The following is an 18,898-nucleotide window of genomic DNA, read 5'->3' on the forward strand; positions in this document are numbered from 1 at the left end:
CCTTTGGAGAAAAAAGGAAACTGGCCAACCTCAATTCGTGACATGCTAAGATCTATTCAGATCTTATCTTAGGCTGGTACAACATCAAAATAAAAGGGTGCTGTGGTGTTTTTCCTTCTTGAAATCCCCTGTTGCATTCAAGAACAAGCTGACAAAGTAAGGAGGTCATAGGTGTGTGGATGAGCTGCCCTTCGAAGGGACTCATGTAATTCTCTGGGGTCCTGACTATGCAGAGGACGGCAAGGGGAGGGAGTAGGACCCGGGGGCAGTGAGGAGAACACAGGGGCAGCTGTGTGCAGGGCCTTGCAAGGCCTGCAGGGCAAGGTTGACAGAAGGCTCCCACGTACGAAATCTTTCCCTTGTCTTTACTTAGTTGAAGGGTAAAAACAATCCCTTCTTGTTTTCTTTAATTTCAACTCGAAAGAAAACTGCCTAAGGAAAACAAAAAAGGAAGCTTTTTCACAAAGCTGAGTTCCTTGAAAGAATGTACTACCAGGTCTTGCTTCAAACTCATGTCAGTAGGCAGTTCAAGCTCACATACAGCCATGCAAACTGTATCCTATCAGGTTTCAGTGTTAAAGGATTTAAAGGATGCAATTAGTTCATGGTATCACATATACTTGTAAGTAAGTTCTCTATGAAGTGGACTCACCCGGATACCGAAACTAAAGTGGATCACTAACCATAATCATCAGCCATCCAGTTAAAGATGGAGCCTCAGAGCTACAGGAGAATAAATCCAGAAAGTGAAGAGGAACTAAAAAGCCTCTTGATGAAAGTGAAAGAGGAGAGTGAAAAAGTTGTCTTGAAGCTCAACATTCAGAAAACTAAGATCACGGCATCTGGTCCCATCACTTCATGGCAAACAGATGGGGAAACAGTGGAAACAGTGTCAGACTTTATTTTTTTGGGCTCCAAAATCACTGCGGATGCTGATTGCAGCCATGAAATTAAAAGACGCTTACTCCTTGGAAGGAAAGTTATGACCAACCTAGATAGCATATTAAAAAGCAGAGACATTACTTTGCCAACAAAGGTCCATCTAGTCAAGGCTATGGTCTTTCTGGTGGTCATGTATGGATGTGAGAGTTGGACTGTGAAGAAAGCTGATTGCCAAAGAATTGATGCTTTTGAACTGTGGTGCTGAAGAAGACTCTTGAAAGTCCCTTGGACTGCAAGGAGATCCAACCAGTCCATTCTAAAGGAGATCAGTCCTGGGTGTTCACTGGAAGGACTGATGCTAAAGCTGAAACGCCAATACTTTGGCCACCTCATGCAAAGAGTTGACTCACTGGAAAAGACTCTGATGCTGGGAGGGATTGGGGGCAGGAGGAGAAGGGGACGACAGAGAATGAGATAGCTGGATGGCATCACCAACTCAATGGACATGAGTTTGAACTCCGGGAGTTGGTGATGGACAGGGAGGCCTGGCGTGCTGTGATTCATGGGGTCACAAAGAGTCGGACACGACTGAGTGACTGAACTGAACTGAACTGAACTGAAGGTTCAAGTACTGAGCCAGTTTTCAGGTATGAAAACTGAAAGATGAGAAAACAGGCTCTGACTTCAAGGAGCTCAGTTTAGTGCACTGACATGTGTAAACCTGTTAAATTAAATGCTGCGCTACAGGTGGGTGTCCTCAGGGAGCTATGCAGACGGTAACCCGATGGGAGCAGAGAAAGCTGTTGAAGTGGGGAGGCAGGCCTTGACCAGAATCTTGAGGGGTGAGAAGGGAACAGCCAAGTTAAATGGAATGGAAGTGAAGCCATCTCCTTAGGACTGCAGTGTGGGAGTAGTTTAGGGAGAGGGCTGTGCAAACTGGTGAAAACTATGAAGAACTGCAGTTTCGGTAAGGGTGAGAGGCTGAGTGAGGACCAGTGATGCTGAGGGTCTGGTCAGGCTGGAGCCCACTGTATTTCAGAGCAGCTTTAGTGGGAGTCAGAGGAGGGGTGATGCTGGAATGAAATCTACTGAGGTGCACTGTTCTCAGTCAAGACAACACAGGTCAGAGCAAGGGCTGGAGGAGGCTACAGAAGAGTGGATGGAGGGGCCATAGTAGCTGAGTCCACGCACTAAAAGCAGGGAGGGCTAACACATGTTGAAATCATCTAGAACAAAGGCAGGAGCTGGAGTAGAAAGTACCATTGTCCTCAATGGATATGACTGAATGACAGAATATTTACTGAATGATAAGGTGTGTTAGAGGATGCCATTAGCATCCAGGAAGGAGAGGTTTCCAATCCCCTGCAAGTCACACAGCTCCTTACCAGTACATCTGCTTCCATTTATATATATTTTCATTTTATACATACATATTCATTTTATTTTTTGAATTAAAAAATATTCATTAGGGTATAGTGATTTACTATGTTGTGTTAGTTTCTGCTTACAGCAGCAAAGGGTATCAGTTATACATATACACATATCCATTCTTTAAGAGTCTTTTCCCCATACAGACCATTACGGAGAACTGAGTAGATTTCCCTGTGCTATACTGTAGGTTCTTATTTGCTGTTGTTTTTCAGGTGTGTTCTATTCTTTTGCCACCCCATGAACTATAGCCCACCAGGCTCCTCTGTCCTTGAGATTTCCCAGGCATGAATACGGGGTTGCCATTTCTTTCTCCAGGGGATCTTCCTGACCCAGGGATCGAAACCATGTCTCTTGCAGGTCTCCTGCACTGCAGGCAGATTCTTTACTGCTGAGCCACCAGGGAAGTCCAGGTTCCTGTTAGTCATCTATTTTATATATGGTATTCAGTTCAGTTCAGTCACTCAGTCGTGTCCAACTCTCCGCGACCCCATGAATCACAGCACGCCAGGCCTCCCTGTCCATCACCAACTCCCGGAGTTCACTCAAACTCATGTCCATCGAGTCGGTGATGCCATCCAGCCATCTCATTCTCTGTCATCCCCTTCTCCTCCCGCCCCCAATATACGGTATAGTAGTGTGTATTTGTCAGTCTCAATCTCCCAATTTATCCCTCCCCTTACCACTCACTTTCCTCCCTAGTAACCATGAGTTTGCTTTCTACATCTGTGACTCTATGCTTCCATTCACATTTAAACAGCTGGGAGAAATGAATTTTGAAATCTTTTTGTAGATCTAAACAAATAAATTTTAGAGAGCTAAATGAGGAGTTTTTGTTCTTAATATAAGAGTCACCACATCCTAAAATTATAAATAACAGAAAAGACTATTAATATAATTTTAGACAAACAACATACCAGAAACTCCGGGTGGTGTCTTAATGAATTTTCCATTAAAATGACCAATAACAGCTTCACACTTTTCTGTTGATTCCATCCTATTTATACATAAAAATAAGACATAAATAATCAAAGATATCTTAATTTTCATTTTGTTCTGTGCACATGAATACAGTCTTACAGGTTTATTTGATACAAATGAAACCTAACAAAAATGTGAGTGATAAGAAAAAGTGAAAAAAAAGAAAAAGTGTGTTTATTCTGTCTTTAAGTGTTGTTTGTGTGCTTCCACGGTAAAATGAAAACTTGATAACCAGATACCTTCAGAATCATAAAAGAAAGAAATTATACCTTTAATCAAGCATACAAAATGTTTAATTTTTTTCTACTTGTTGAAATTATAATCAATACACAATAGCTTTATGAGTTATGATACTGAATCAAAAATAAAAATACCAGTTTAAACTACTAGTGTATTTAGTGTTGCTAGGGGACTGCTCATTTAAGAGATGGTCCTTCCTTTTATTTATTCACAAACGACAGACTCAAAAGTCATGAAATGAATTGGGGTTGAACAGAGGATGTGTCTTACAAGTTTTTCACCTTAGCTTCAGGTTTAAAATTAGTGAAGTCAACTATGTTCCTTCTTTGCCTTCTTGAATTTAGAGGAAGAATTAAAGGATGGAGCCTAACAACTTATTCTACATCTACAGAAACATTTCAGGGGAATTAAATAATTTTGATTTATTTTTCTTTAATGGAGGAAACACTGAATAATCTGCTCAAAATGCACTGCACTCCTGGACTACCCAGAATAGTTGCACTTTGATTTTAATGGGTGGTAATAGTGGTAATTGAAAAGCATTAGAATTTAACTAGGTTCCATCGTTGGATATAGAAACCAAAGTCCTTGATCTGCTTTCAGAAGAACACCCTCAGAGGGACAATTTTCAGATGGTGCTGGGCCTTTCACTGTTTCACCTGATCCTCTTAACCCATGAAGTGAACAATGGGTTCTGGCCTTGGTGACTTTCTACTTGTAGAATATTTTAGTCTTATTATAAAATCATCTGGTCTAACAGAAAGAGCAATGGGTTGAAAGCCAGAAGAACCAAGTACCAGACCTTGCTTCACTGCTTGGCAACCCTGTGACAGTGTCCTTTCTTTAACTCAATTATTGTTATATGTGAAAGTGTGAACAATGCTTGCTTTGTTGATCTCACAGGCCTGTGGTAGATGCGATTGTCATCAAATGGGATAACGCATAGGAAAGTAAAAAGTCAGCAATTTCCCCCCAAATCAAAGTCAATACTTTAAAACATGTATACACTGTTGGTTACTGCACAGAATTAATAGGTTGCTAAGTACTGTAAAATCAGTTTTTGTATGTGGGCTTTCAGATTTGAATTATGTCAAAATCCAGGGAAGCAAACTAACCACTGCACTGAAGTACCCTTTCTGAGGAGGAAGGGATAAAAGTAAGATGAGGATGCTTTAGATATGTGCAACATTTTACTTCTTAAAAAATAATTTGAAGCAAAAACTGTAAAGTGTTATAATGTGTGTAACAACTGGTGGTTCGGTGTCTGCTATACTCTTCTCAGTGTGTGAAATATATCATTAAAAAATGTAATTTACTGATTTTATTGATGATGAACCAAAGTTCTACCCAATGAGACAAAAATACCAATTTATTTATGAAATTTAGGAGCCTGAGATTATTTTTTTAAGCAGTTTAGGCAACATGATCTAATTAGTCAAAATACTAGGGAAACACAGTTGCAAAACTATTGCTCATGATATTTCCTTACCCTGAGTCTCCAAATATTTAGGGTCCTCAGGTTCAAGAATCCCAGTGAGTGTCCAAAGAGCTGGGGGAGATGCAAATTATTTTTTGTGCATAATTTAATTTCATGGTACAACTGGCTCCTATAACCCTGGCTTAAATTCTCTCTTCTTGCTCAGTTTTTATTCTCCAGGAAATGGAGCAGAGCTATTGTTGACATGAAGGTAGGGCAGCATGCTTACCTAGCAAAGCCAACACCACGACTTGTCCCACTGGAATCGCGTAGTATCCTTGTAGAAATCACTTGTCCAAATGGTTTCAGCATATTTTCAAGTTCTTGCTCATCCATGGACAGTGGCAAATTAGAAATATACAAGTTGGTAGGATCTTGTTCCTGTTGCTAAAACAGAACAGAGAATTATCTGTTAATTTCTAATAGAAGGTGAGATATTTACACGAGCACACTTTTACTTAGCCACTCTCTGAGTTCAGGTCCTTTTAAAGTACTAGCAAGTGAGACCACTTGCTACAGAACACCCGAGTCACCCTGGACACTCAACAACAGTGTCTGAAGCTTGGACAATCTGTGCAGGTCAGTCACAATACCAGCAAACCATTCTTGGCAAGTTTGGAACTGGAAGTGCTGGCAGGCACTGCTAAGTTGGACAGGATGCCCTCATGGAAGTACAAGTCTCAGCTGTTTGCAGTGTTCTGCAAAATAACTAACCTTGCCTCCATTACTATATTTAGGAGCCCATTTTGGGCACACTATTGCACAGATGGTGGTTACTGCTAATAATTCGATCCAGAGACACATGATGGATTCTGGACCAAGTCATCCAAAATTCAGTGGTGGTGTGCCCAAATTCCCTTTTTTTGCTCTGTGGTGGAGTCCTTACTACCTTGATCTGTGATCACCAAAGGAAAATAGAGGGCTCTTAAGCTAACCAAAACAAAAAAACCTACAAAGTCATACAAAATGATAGACTAGAGGCATGGCAAATTTTAGAATCTGGATAAATTTAAACTCAAGTGTAGAAGGGGGTAGGGCATTCTGGGAAATTTTGCTATTCAAAGAGTGATCCAGGAGCCGGCTGTGATGGAATTACCCGCAAATTTACTAGAAATGTAGGATCCCAGGTCCCATCCCAGACTGATGTTATCAGAAAACTGCATTTTAACAAGATCTTCATGAAGTACAAATGCATATGAAAGTCTAAGAAGCAACAATTAGACCATTTCCCACTCATCCTTCCAATGCGGAAGTAAAAGCAGCTAAAATCAAAGAACTGAGTTTTCTGAGAATCAGTAACTGCTACGTATAATTTTGCCTTTTTATACAGTTCATGGGGTCCTCACAGCAAGTATCTTGATTTGCTAAGAGTTTGGTGTTAAATCATGAGGAAATAACCTTACATGACAACTGGAATATTTTCTGAGCAAATAAAAATTTACCATGGCAATTGTGAGATTAGGATGGTCTTAACTTTCAAATAGGCTTTCCTTTGATATTATTAACCAACTGTATCTTTACATATGAACTATACAAGTTTATGATTGTAACAAGCACTATTGTGCTGTGCTCAGTCGCTTCAGATGTGTCTGACTCTGTGACCTATGGACTGCAGCCCGCCAGGTTCCTCTGTCCAACATTAAAGTGGGTTGTTGTGCCCTCCTCCAGGGGATCTTCCCAACCCAGGAATTGAACCCATACCTCTGGCATGCTCCTGCACTGCAGGCAGGTTCTTTACCCACTGAGCCACCTGGGAAGCCCAACAAGCACTATTCGCGAAGTCATTAATTGATGCTTCAGTCTTAGGCACCAGAAAAATGCACTCATCATATTTTAGATTTTCAAAATGTACAGTACTTTAAAAATATATGTGAAGTATACAAATGTTTGGGTTTGTACAAAGTCTCTACTTTCAAATGTTATTCCAGCATTAATTAAACACGAAATAAAACTTCTCCTTTTAGATAATCTGCAAGTAAAAATGAATACTGACCTTTCACGCTATACCTAAGTTGTAAGACTTAAAACAGTAATCTGGTATCCCAGAGAAGGGTAAAACACCCTGGTAGTTCCAAGAATTAAAGTTACCACATTCTGAGAAACTACGGGCAGAACGTACTCTCTGTGACTTCCCGGTTCTGACAGAAGGCAGCATGTAACCCCCAGTCCCAGAGGAATGGAGCAGAAGCTCCCAGCTTCTCCGAGATGTGTCAGGTGCAGTTGGGTCCAATGAAGAAAAAATAAAAAAATTTTCAAATGTTCAATAGTAAGCCAAAAACTTAATCTCCGTAACCCTTGACAGACTAAATAAAAACGGCTACTACCCTTGCTTCTAGCTGAAATTAAAGTCAGTGTGGTACCACTGATTACCTTACGCAGAGCAAAAGCTCCCATTGGCAATTACATAAAGTGCATCTTTAACATATAAAAATTGCAAAGTGATTTAATAAATGCATAACAATAGATAAAAGGCTTCAAAATAAGGGGGAAAACAATATGTTCTTAGGTATCAAATTTTTCAATTCTTCTGAAGTAGGCTAAGAGGTAAAATCTCCATTCCTTATTTCCACTTCACTCACTACCTCAATTTCCACCCACTTATTTGCACAGCTTCTCAATTAGCTACCGCATGTCAGCTCTAATCTCCTAAGTCCCTGAAGCTTTCCTTGAGTGTACAAAACCGTATTTGTTCCTGTGGAAGTCTGGTCCTTAGTTGGCAAACATAGATGGGATCCTTTCTTTCTGAAGATGTGTACTGAGGGGCCCTGTAGCCTAACACAGTCCAACAACATTTACAGTGGATCCTGTACATCACAGACCCTCTTACATGAAAATTATGACCCCAGTCCCGTCTTCCAACAGTTTACAGTTGGAGCTGGGGAGACAGAAACGCACGAAATGAATGCTGTAATGGAGATGTGTTCAGATCACAATGGGAGGACACACAGGGGAGCTTGTCTTTAGTAGGGAATACTTTTCAGAGGGCATGACGTTGAGAAACACGCATAAGGCATGAGGCTGAAAACCAGACTGTAAAAAGCTATCCAAGGAGTTTGACTTTTTTGTCAGTCATCACTGCTTAAACTTTTCCACTTAAGGAGTGCAGCAGCAAAGAGAATGACTGTCTCTTGCAAGTGTGTGGGCAATGGAGAAAGGAGCCTTGATAAGGTTGCACAATTTCCTTGAAGTCTTGTGCTTTATCTGGGAGAAAAAAAAAAAAAGGCATGTGAATGTTGCAATCTACTCCCTAATTATCTGAATTTGTTTCAATATAGAAACAATATTTCTGACCTAATACTTTGGAGTCATAATGACACTCCAGGGAGATAAGCCGTATTTATCCTGTAATTTCAGGTATTCTGGTGGGTGAGGAGGAGGAATAGGAAGGGGGACCACAGCTAGAAAGCCACTCCCTAAAAAGAGGGGAGCTTCCTGAGGGAGACGCAAGGGAGTGATGTGATCAAACCTATCTTATTAGAAAGGTTTCTGAATCATGCTTAGTCAGATTCAGAAGAAGCTGGGAACTCCCTAATTAAGGAGCATTAAAACACTCCTGGGACAAAGATATGGCATCAGAAATGTTATGCAAGAAACATGTATCATAAATATTGTGAGCTTTCCTTTTGGATTACAATTATTAAAATCTAAATGATGAACATTTAAGAGTATTTAAAAATGTTCATAGAATTTGTCACCTGTGAAGTATTTTCAAAAGAACTAACAATGTAAGGTAACTAAGTGCTTTCTAAATCTGTGTTTTGCTTGCTATTATTAAAATATTGATTATTAATTATTAAATATAAATATTAAATTATTAAAATATTATTCTTTAAAATGCTGATTCAATTTGAAAGTTTACCAATGAAGAAAAAAATAATTAAAAGCGCTAAATCAGAATCCAGAAATTGAGCTCCCAACCCACTCTATGACAGGTAGATACGATAGACTAAATATAGGTAGGTATTTCCTATGATTTTAATGCATTTGTTTTCAATAACAAAAGGTCAGTCAATTAGCTCTTTTCATTGGAATGACCTCCAGGGCTAATGTTATTTATCTTTCTTTTCAAACAGTCAACTTCTGCATACAGTGTAAAAAAATAAAAAAAAAACAAAACTGAGAAGCAACTCCAACCTGGCAGCAATGGCCACAAAAATATCTAATCACCAAAAAAGGGTCCCTGTGTTCTAATCATGATACATTCATAGTAAATAGAACATACAGTACTTGTAGTAAGGGGAGTGGTTCTTGAATAAGGGCAATATTGCGCCTTTAAATCAGGGACAACCATAACTCTGTTTTATGACATGCAATGCTATGTCTGAAAAAACAATTACTCTGTAAATTATGGGTGGTCAGACATAAAAATGCGGCCAATAGGCCTCTTTATATCCCAAGGCGTGGAAAGGGTTCAATGCCTTCTCTAACAAGTAGAAAACTAGATCCCACATTGGCCATGAGAGGGATAAATGGCTACTAATGTTCACTTGAGTAGAAAAGTAGGGCTCAGAGGTCCCACGTGGTGTAAAGCACTCAGTCATCATCTGAAAGAAATTAACAAAAACCTCCCTGTGCGTGTGGAATGGTTCCTAAAATGCAAGAAAGGGACTTGGCAGGAAGACCAGACATCTGTTTTCTCTTGTACTGAATAGGTTCACCAACCAGCAGATAGCTGCTTACGGGCATGTGAATGCAAACTGCTTGAAGCATGGTAGACCTCTGAGTGGAAGGGCGATTAAATTCCTGCTCCTTTGACTGCCTATTTACTGAAAAAAATTGCAAGCACACTACTAGGCAAATAACATGGAATGATGTGCTGACCCCCAGCAGGTCGGAAGAGGTACTGCTGAAAGGCCCACAGAAATCACTCTATTAACCAATGTTGATTTGAGTTTCAAACCTTTTTAGCTCGTTATCTGCGGTTTCTTTTTTCTTTTCATAGATTCTGAGTCTTTTATTTTGAAAAATGCACACATTTGAAACAAATGCCCGGTGTAACATAAATGGGAATGACCTTCAGCCTTTTGGAAAACCTTTTGGTAAATTTCATCAGGGTACTCAATGGACAGAGCTCAATAGATATAATTTTTAAATGGTCCATTCTTATTGCTCCATATCTGCTCAAGCTGGGAAGTTTTTCTCGTGCTTAATTGGCTTCTCTGATCATCAACAAAACAAACATTTACTATCTACCATATGCCAAGTACCAGGCAAGGCGCTGAAATGAAAACATGAGTAAGAAACAATCACTGTTGCCCAAGGCTCTCCATTTGTAGTTTTATAATTCAGTTTTGAATATTTGTGGCCTTTTTCAACTCAGGTAGCCAAAATGTCAAACAATATTATATTCCCCCTCACCTACTAGAATGTCCCGGAATTTTTTTGATTATGCAAAAGGGCAAGGCTTTAATGTGGCAATGTGAATTTTCAAAAACTTTATAGTATCCAGATTAATTAGAGGAAGTGGACAGTGACAGGTCTCTTATTACCCAAACATAGGAGCCAGGCTTAAACTTTACAACTTGTCTCCAAAAAAAGGCACAAGTCAGATAATCCTGTATTCAGACAGCATAAAAGGGCCAAGTCAACTCCCCATACTCACATCCATGGTTCCATGGCATAGAACAATGGTCCCTCTACCATTTAAAATACCTTTTGTAACTTTAATGATATAATAAAAAAAGAAATCAGGTCCAGGAAACTCAGTCATTCTATAGAGACCTGGAGAAATTCACGATGTGCAGGATGTTGGCACACTGCCAGTGTGTCTGAACTCCTGCATTGTTCATTCCCTGCAGATGATGGAGGAAGGGATCATTTTTCGTAGCCAATTTACAGTCCCAAGCTGCCTAAGGAGGTCTTTGAACAGTGCTCATTATCAGTCCATGGGAAAGCTGGCATTCAAAGTGCACTGTTGACACGAGACATACAGTGCCAATCCATATCTACTCTGGTTCTGACTAAATGCATTGTAAAAACTTCTTCAAACAGCATACAGTTAATATACTATGCTACTCATATCACTGGTACTGAAAAGATGCCTAGGTTCGTGCTCATGAGGTCTCTCTAAATAAGGCCTCTGCATTAGCCCTAGTAGATTGTTAAAATAGGCCTCTTTCTAACTTCGTTTCAGCAGAAGTCACCAAAAAAAACATACCAAAAAACGGGTGTCAGGCACACCCACATGCCAGAGCAAGAAACCAGACCTCCTAAACAGAGTCTGCATAGGAACTGGCTGAAGCCTGGTTTTGGATGCTCAGCTGACCACCCACCTCCTGTCTGCCTGGGAGAGACTGAGGAGGCTGGGAATGAACACGCATGTGGAGAGAACCACCGATGTGTTCTATGATGTGTTCCATGCTGCTACCAACTAGGCTTCTTCCTGCACCCTCCCTCCCACGCCTACCACCAGCCAAGCAAGAAGGGCTTCAAGAGACCCCTCATGAGGCCTGGCCTGTGTCCTCTGGAGCTTGGTGGATACAATGGATCAATGTCTGGCTTAAGCCTGAGGAATCTAAAAGGCAAAAGGCTGACTGAAAGGGCCTATAAGTGTGATTGGGAGGTAACTAGTTTTCCACAGACAGCTGGCAGACAGATCAATGTGGGCCACACAAGACGGAGTTGGCGCAGGGTTGTGTTAGATCCACCCAGGAAGGCTGTCCTGAAGGACAAGAAGGTCCAAGAAGAAAAGGACTGAAGGCTGACCCTTAGATTCTCCGGAGCTGAGGACACGTCTTCTCTAGGGTAAAGGAACCACAGGGGAGAGAGCAGAGCATTCTGCTAGGGAAAGCATCAGTTTTCTGTGTGCCCAGAGAAATCAACACCACATCACATAATTGTCAGGTCAAGAAGCTTTCCCATCCTTCACCACTGTTCCAACCTGGGAGGGTAAGAAACCACAGCTAGCTATGGAAGAGTGGGAAAAACACACATTTGGAAAATAGGAAAGAACCAACCACGTTCCCATCCCAGGACAAGCTTACTAGTTAGAGCAGACCAGAGCTGGGGGGAAGGCTGAAGTTTTAGTATCATATGGTACACAAAATTTTGTCAAATAAACAGTACTGGACATCTCAATTATGGGCATCACACACTTAGCGTTGGAAATGTGTTGTTGAAAAATCAGACATTCAGCATCAAAATGTTAACCATGTGTTACACATCTGTGTGTGTTTGTAGACACATAATAATAGATGGTCATACTGGGATGTATTAATAATATTTCACATTATTTCAAATAAGAAAAAAAGCATAATGCATTATCATTAATCACAACCTCCAATTTCCTAAAATGTCACTAAACACATGTCTTACAAATCTGTGTGTGTGTATGTGTGTGTTTGGAAACAAGTAAAAGATTGTCTTATTGGGATGTAAACTTACAAAATATCACCTCTTGATCACCAAATTATCAATGTGTGGTTTTCAGCAGACAACTGCTTTGTAAGCTGTGATTTCTCTTAGCACCAGCAACATCCAAGATGCACATCCCTTTTGCTGACTCTCAGAACTGAGTTTTCAAAACCTTTACACAATTCTGAGATTTTATTAACCATATTTGGAATATAACTTGAGACTTCCCCCTTAAACATCCTGTTTAAAATATTGTATTGAGGTTGGTATAAATACATAAAGGAATGACTGAAAATCTATTTAAAGACAATTATATTCCCTGAAGATCGGATATGAGAAAAATCAAGGGACACTCTAAAGAAAAAAATTAACCAAAAAGGCCTGAAATGAAAGAAGCAACTGAAGGGACTTTTCAAAATAATGAGAGTTGCCAGAAAAGTCATGGGATCTGCCCTAGATTTTATCCATGAGAGGAAGAAACAGGAGCTTCAGAGAGTAGAGGAAATGGACAGAACAGAGGGAAAAGTACAGTTCTTTTCTGATCGTGCCTTCAAAGTCCTGCTTAGAAAACATATGGCTACCCACGGTTTACAGAGACATATCAAACATTCTGTAAACCATACACAAGTATTGCATATTCACAGTTAAACATACTAAAGCCTCATAATCACTGTCTTTCAACACCACCACAAGAAGGTGCTCTTTATTATGGCCAAATAATCTAAAAATCAGGGTGCCCTCACTCTAGAGAAGATGTATCCTTAGTATTCACAGTTTATTTTAGCTTCTTACTCTGGGCTTTATCTTACCCCAAAGGTCTAAAAATATTAAAAGTCAAGGATAACTTTAGAAAGGTGATAAAAGTGAAAGTGTTAGTCACTCAGCTGTGTCCAACTCTTTGTGACCCCATGGACCGTAGCCCACCAGGTTCCTCTGTCCATGGGATTTCCCAGCCAAGAATACTGGAGTGAGTAGCCACTCCCTTCTCCAGGGGATCTTCCTGACTCAGGGATTGAACCTGGGTCTCCCACATTGCCGGCAGATTCTTTATCATCTGAGCGACTAGGGAAGCCCCTTTCATCAACTCCTGAAATCTGTATTCACGTTGATTCTTTCAGTCAAGGGAAATCGCTATTCTGGTAGCTGCATATTTGTCCTTCAACAGCTTTAAGGGCTTAGCAGGTAACTTATTTCAACCAGGGTTCTTTAACTTTCATAAATCTCCTTCCCTTATGGAAATGTGAGTGCTCCTCAGGGAAAGGTCACAAGCTACTCTTCAGAAGATGCAGAGGACAGCACAAAATTACTCTGTACTTCAAGAAACTGGATAATATAAAAGTACTGATCTTTTGAAAAGAGTAAGTGCACTAGGTATGATAAAACCCAAGTTTACATACAGGCAATAAAACCTGGAGCACAAACATCACTTCTATGATGAGTTCATTGAAACTGTAGAATTATCAATTTCATTAATAATCAATGTCTAAAAATGTCTCTTTTATACAGAGGAAATATTATCTGTAGCTGACACTGCATTACAAATACTAGTATATTTGTACAAGCCTACGTACGTGATAAAGTATATTATTCTTTCAGAACATGACATTCTGAAGTATTTCTAAAATATGTTAATTCCTTAAATATTGAAATTTTAAAATTATTAAAAAAAATAAAGTACAGAGCTTTAGTCCACAAGTACCCAATTACCTGAGAAAATCTGATGCTATTTCTCCATTTACTTTATGGGGTTATATAATCTGCTATGTAAAATTTTATACAGTTGTAAAATTCTTTTTCACACATACAATTATGAGCAACTGTCTTTGGCAAAATAGCTACTACTGAGGATGTGAAGGCAAGGGGCAAATGTCCCCAGGTAACTGTGACTCGCTGGGATGGAAGGGGAACTTGCATGGTGATGGGAAAAGCCATGTGCCCAGATTCAGAACCAAAGCCAGAGACTGGAGGAATGAGTACCAGCTCTCAACTCACCTTTGCCATTTGAGCTTGAACCCCACTTGCCTTCAGGGCGGACACAGCCTTCTGAGCTGCTGCAGGGCTGTCAAAGTCAACAAAACCATAACCTGAAATGCAAAACACAATTAGTGTTTAAGCCATTATTTTATGATTATGTAAAGAGGGAAAGGATGACTCCATTTAGTCTCTGAGGCAGGCAACAGAAACGAAAGCCCTGACGTTCTGACAGTCCCAAGCTTTATAGCTGTACTGCAACATCCTCCCCAGGCTGTCTGTCCCACCTATCTGGGCTAGGTAAGTTTCCCTTCAAAGTTTAAAAAAAAAAAGGAAAAAAAGAGAAGCCAGTTTATTTCCTATTCCAGATCTTTTTCTCAAGTGTCTGCACTTGTTGGGGTGAGGCAGGGGACTGGGGAGGAAGACATCCAAGTTACCAATCAAGATTAAAATAAAGTGGGGCAGGTGGTGGTGGTGGAATCAACTTAAGGAAAAAAGTAGCACTTTTAATAATTTGGTAAGAAAGTTTGAGCTATCCTACAGAGTTTACAAATATTTGTTTATTCCATAAACTGCATTTTTGGAAATAAATTCAGTACAACCATTGGATACTCCAAATATAAAATAATCTACATATTAGATCTCGTTTAAAAATATTACTTATTTATCTAAAATACAGCTCACAAAATAAATAAAGGGCAGTGGGGAAATGGCTCCAGAAACCCAAAATAGTTGTTTTAGTGTTCCTGGCTTAAAGTCTAAAAACAAAACATAATAAACAAATAAGCAACTTCCTAAGAGAGGCCCTGGTTCAAAGTTTACTTATCCATAGCTTTTCAAACAAGCTGGTCACCTATTTTCCCTGGCTATAACAAATCAAAAGCAGGAAATCAGAGGAAAGAGGGGTCAGGTTGAGGGCAGGGCTGCTACAAAATCATATGGATGGTACCTAGTGAAAACGAACAGCAACCAATAAAAGAGGAAAATAATACAAAGGGCAGGTGTTACAGAGCACATGCCAACAGTTCCATGAACCTCACCAATCCCATAAGCATCACTGTACTAAATCAGGCAATCACTAATTTGCCACTGTGATAAGCCTTAAATCATTAAGAAAAGGTTCAACTGTATTTAAAAGCACATCAGTGAAATGATCAGGGTTCCAGGCAAAAATATCAACAGAGATCTACTTGGGAGTCAAACTGATTATCAAATTAATGTTAAATGATTAAGAATATTTTGAAAAAGGAAAGTCTTGTCTGGAAGTTACACAGAAGAGGGGCCAGGCCTATCATTTATTTATCGATATTATAAAGCTACAGTAATTTAGACAGGAAGGAACTAGGGTCAAAATATACACATCAACATGACAAAACAGAAACTTCAGAAGCAGTTCAAAGAGTGTGCAGTATCAGTAACAAAGATACTGGCCTGGTAAAAAATTAGTGAACTAGACTATGAATTACAGAAATAGGTATTTTAGAGAGAGGAGTGTCAAAGCTAAAACAAATAGCAGCTTCTGTTACTTGGAATTGTGATGGAATAAGGCTTAATTTGATTTTGACAGTGAGTAGAGAAATACCCAGGTTGGAAAGGAAAAGAGGCGGCTGACCCAGGTAAAAACAGAGAATGCTCCTCAACAGCCAGGTTAGAAATTAGGTTAAATATATTTCATATTTTTTTTTCAGAAATCTGTTGTTAACGCTAATATGCAACCCACTATGAAGATGCATGCAGGCACACATATACTCTCTCCCGCTCACACATATTTTATTATGAAGCAGAACTTAAGCAGGTCATAAACAAACACCCAACTACATTGAAATGATGTAACTTCTGATGGATGTTTAAAAGTCCTTCTTTAATTTTACTGTTGTCAATAAATTACAGTAAGATGAAGTTTCCAAGTTTGATGTTACTGTAGTTAAAGTTTCTACTCAAGTACTGTTAGTATTATTTTATCTATTATTTCCTTATTAGGAAAAATCCATAATGGCTGCATTTTAGCTAATTGTTTACATTCTTTTCTGGCCTTGCCCAATGCTACTACATAGCTGTTTCATAAATATTTGCTTAAAACAAATATAACATGCTTATGCATGCAACCATGTACTCCTTCACTTTCCCTGTTAGAATACTTTCAAGTAAATATAAGAGTATATAAATGGGTCTTACGGATTCTCTGGGGTTTCATTATTTAAACATGTATACAGATATTTTTGAAGGTGGGAGTCACTAAATAACACAGCATCCTCTCACTGGAACCCCAGGAGGATTCTTCCAGGTCTTGGGACCAGGCATAGTTACTGCATTTCTGCTTCTTGGGTTTTCTTCTACGCTGAGATTACTGAATCATGGGAGGAGGTATGTTACTTTTGGTCTGGCAACCAGGAAATACAGGGCCATTTCTGGAGTAATAGGAAGCTTCCTGCTCTTACCCCTATTTTTCCTTTGGTCTGATTTATCCTCACCCATTTTGCATGCGTTTGTGTTTTCTGGTCTTACATGCAACTCTGTAAACACTGAGCACAATCGATCCTTTTTAAGTTTTTCTTGGTCCTGAACTGCCATGTACGCTAGATCTGAAAAGCATTTAAACACCTTTTGTTGGCTAAAAACTGGCAAAAGTTGAAATGTAGGAGAGCAACTGAATAATGAATTTTTAAATTTAATAACTAAAGCAACACGTTATTCAGAGCAATGTTTCCTTCAGCTTAATTTTGTCTTCTGGAGAAAGGCCCCCAAATACGTTTTGTGACCAAAAAATGTACTATGACCTCAAGGCCTCTAATTGTCAGGTATGAAATGCTTTGACTGGTTCAATCTCTGAAAATTAGTACACAGTACACTTTTAGTTTGTACTAATAATTCCTTAAGCATTACCTAGATTCACCCACCCACCCACCGTCTCAAGTTATCTATAACATGCTTACTAACATGTTATCAGTCTTTACAGTGAGCTATGCTGTTTTTTTTCTCACTCATCCCAAAATTACTTTTTTTCAGGAGCTCTTTCATTGCCCCTTCAGAATTTTATAAATCCATTCCTGCTTCCTCTCTCTCCTCACTCATCCACACCCCAGATATCTATCGTTATTCCTTTCTGAGAGGCCTGTGAGACACAAAAAAACCTTATAAGGTTTCTATCACTGCCCCCACATACAAGCCAGTCTCTCCTACGACTCAATTTAGGAGAAATTCTCCAGGAGACATGTATCGAAAACTAGTTGTGATTTATACTTATTTAGAAGTCCCACAAATCTCCCCACTAATCTTTGGACTCTTGTCAAATATCATGGGTTTATATTATTATAAGATGTTAGATTTAGTATTTTTTTTTTTCCACTAACAGCATTTCTAGATCACGCTAAGCATTTTGTGGACTTTTGGTTTCTTGGCAATAGGGTCTTGTTGGAGAATAAAACAGCAGGGTCCAGTGCAGAGGTGTAATAGAGAATTCACTCAGGGAGGCCGCTGGGTCCTCTCTCTCACTTAACTAGGGCAGCTCTGCTTTTTAACACACTGACCTATGTGAAGACTTCTTTTTTGAGGGAGAGGGAATTGGGTGGGGTCAGGAGGAAGAAAGGCAGGTAAGGCTGTAAAACTATTGTCTACTGTGATTTCTCTCTTGGTTTGAAACAAATGCTGAGATCAGCTTCCTGGTTTATACCTGCATTTGAGTCCATCTCTTGGTGATAAAACCAAAAGATTTTTTCCTGTGTCCCGGCTCATCCAAATCATTTTAAAATATGTTAAACAAGATTAACCCAGTAACTGGGTAAACATTTCAGTCTACAATTAGACTCTCTTCAGTTTAATTCACTTAAAATATTAATTGAGTATCACTCTGCATAAAGCTCTGCTCTATTCAGGGTCCTACGGCAAAACTGCTTGAATGTGCCATGCTGATTAAACATGGGCTCAGATATTTGCCACAATAGCTCCTTTAAACTCAGGAGCTTTGAAGAAGAGACAGGAGTACAATGAATCACTTCAAGTTTAGATTAAAGGAAACGGCTGGCTTCTAAGGCGAGGCCCTACCGTACCATAGGCTTCATTGACGTTCTTTGCTTTGTTCAGACTGTGCTAAGTCACAACCGTCACCCCTACTTGGAAAACTGGGGTCTAATTAATGAGGAGATTTGCCTTCTCTGCCTATTCCTGTCAACCTTATTTCAATTCATGGGGTCAGTTGTTAGACTCAAAGTCAGCTGACTCCATTCTTCCCTTTTCCTAGAAATCACATGCCTATTGTTAAGATGCTGGATCATTAAAAGTCAGAGCCACAAAGCATCAGTGCTGCCTACTGTAGATGCCTCCTCTTCCAGCTCATGGAGCTGGATGAGCTCATCCTAATTACACGGAAAACTGAAGGTCAGTGCATCAAATTAATGCAGCAGCATATTTCAAAAGGGCGTATGACCTCCCTTCCCTATTACAATTTGGTCAGTGAAAATGGTTCTCCCCTCCCTGCTGCCAATATTGTCAACAGGCATTCAGCAGAGAACAATTGGGAGTATTGAAACATGTAATTAAGTACTGCTTAAAACTACTCTATTCTAATTA

At 39.5% G+C, this 18,898-nt stretch overlaps 1 protein-coding gene across 6 annotated transcripts in view; it reads right to left on the minus strand.

Moving 5' to 3' along the window:
- Window positions 1-18,898, minus strand: part of RBMS1 (RNA binding motif single stranded interacting protein 1) — a 228,911-nt gene that overhangs the window by 23,099 nt on the left and 186,914 nt on the right. For all 6 annotated transcript variants that reach the window (XM_055397889.2, XM_055397887.2, XM_055397892.2 and 3 more), the window contains exons 4-6: window positions 14,354-14,445; window positions 5,238-5,395; window positions 3,228-3,307 (exon numbers count right to left, since the gene is read on the minus strand). In XM_055397889.2, the coding sequence (XP_055253864.1) occupies window positions 3,228-3,307; window positions 5,238-5,395; window positions 14,354-14,445 (330 nt within the window). The remainder of the gene's footprint in view (window positions 1-3,227; window positions 3,308-5,237; window positions 5,396-14,353; window positions 14,446-18,898) is intronic.

The sequence above is a fragment of the Moschus berezovskii genome, chromosome 2 (genome assembly GCF_049115385.1).
Source record: "Moschus berezovskii isolate FMDL1 chromosome 2, NW_MosBer_1.0, whole genome shotgun sequence".
NCBI classification, from domain to species: Eukaryota; Metazoa; Chordata; class Mammalia; order Artiodactyla; family Moschidae; genus Moschus; species Moschus berezovskii.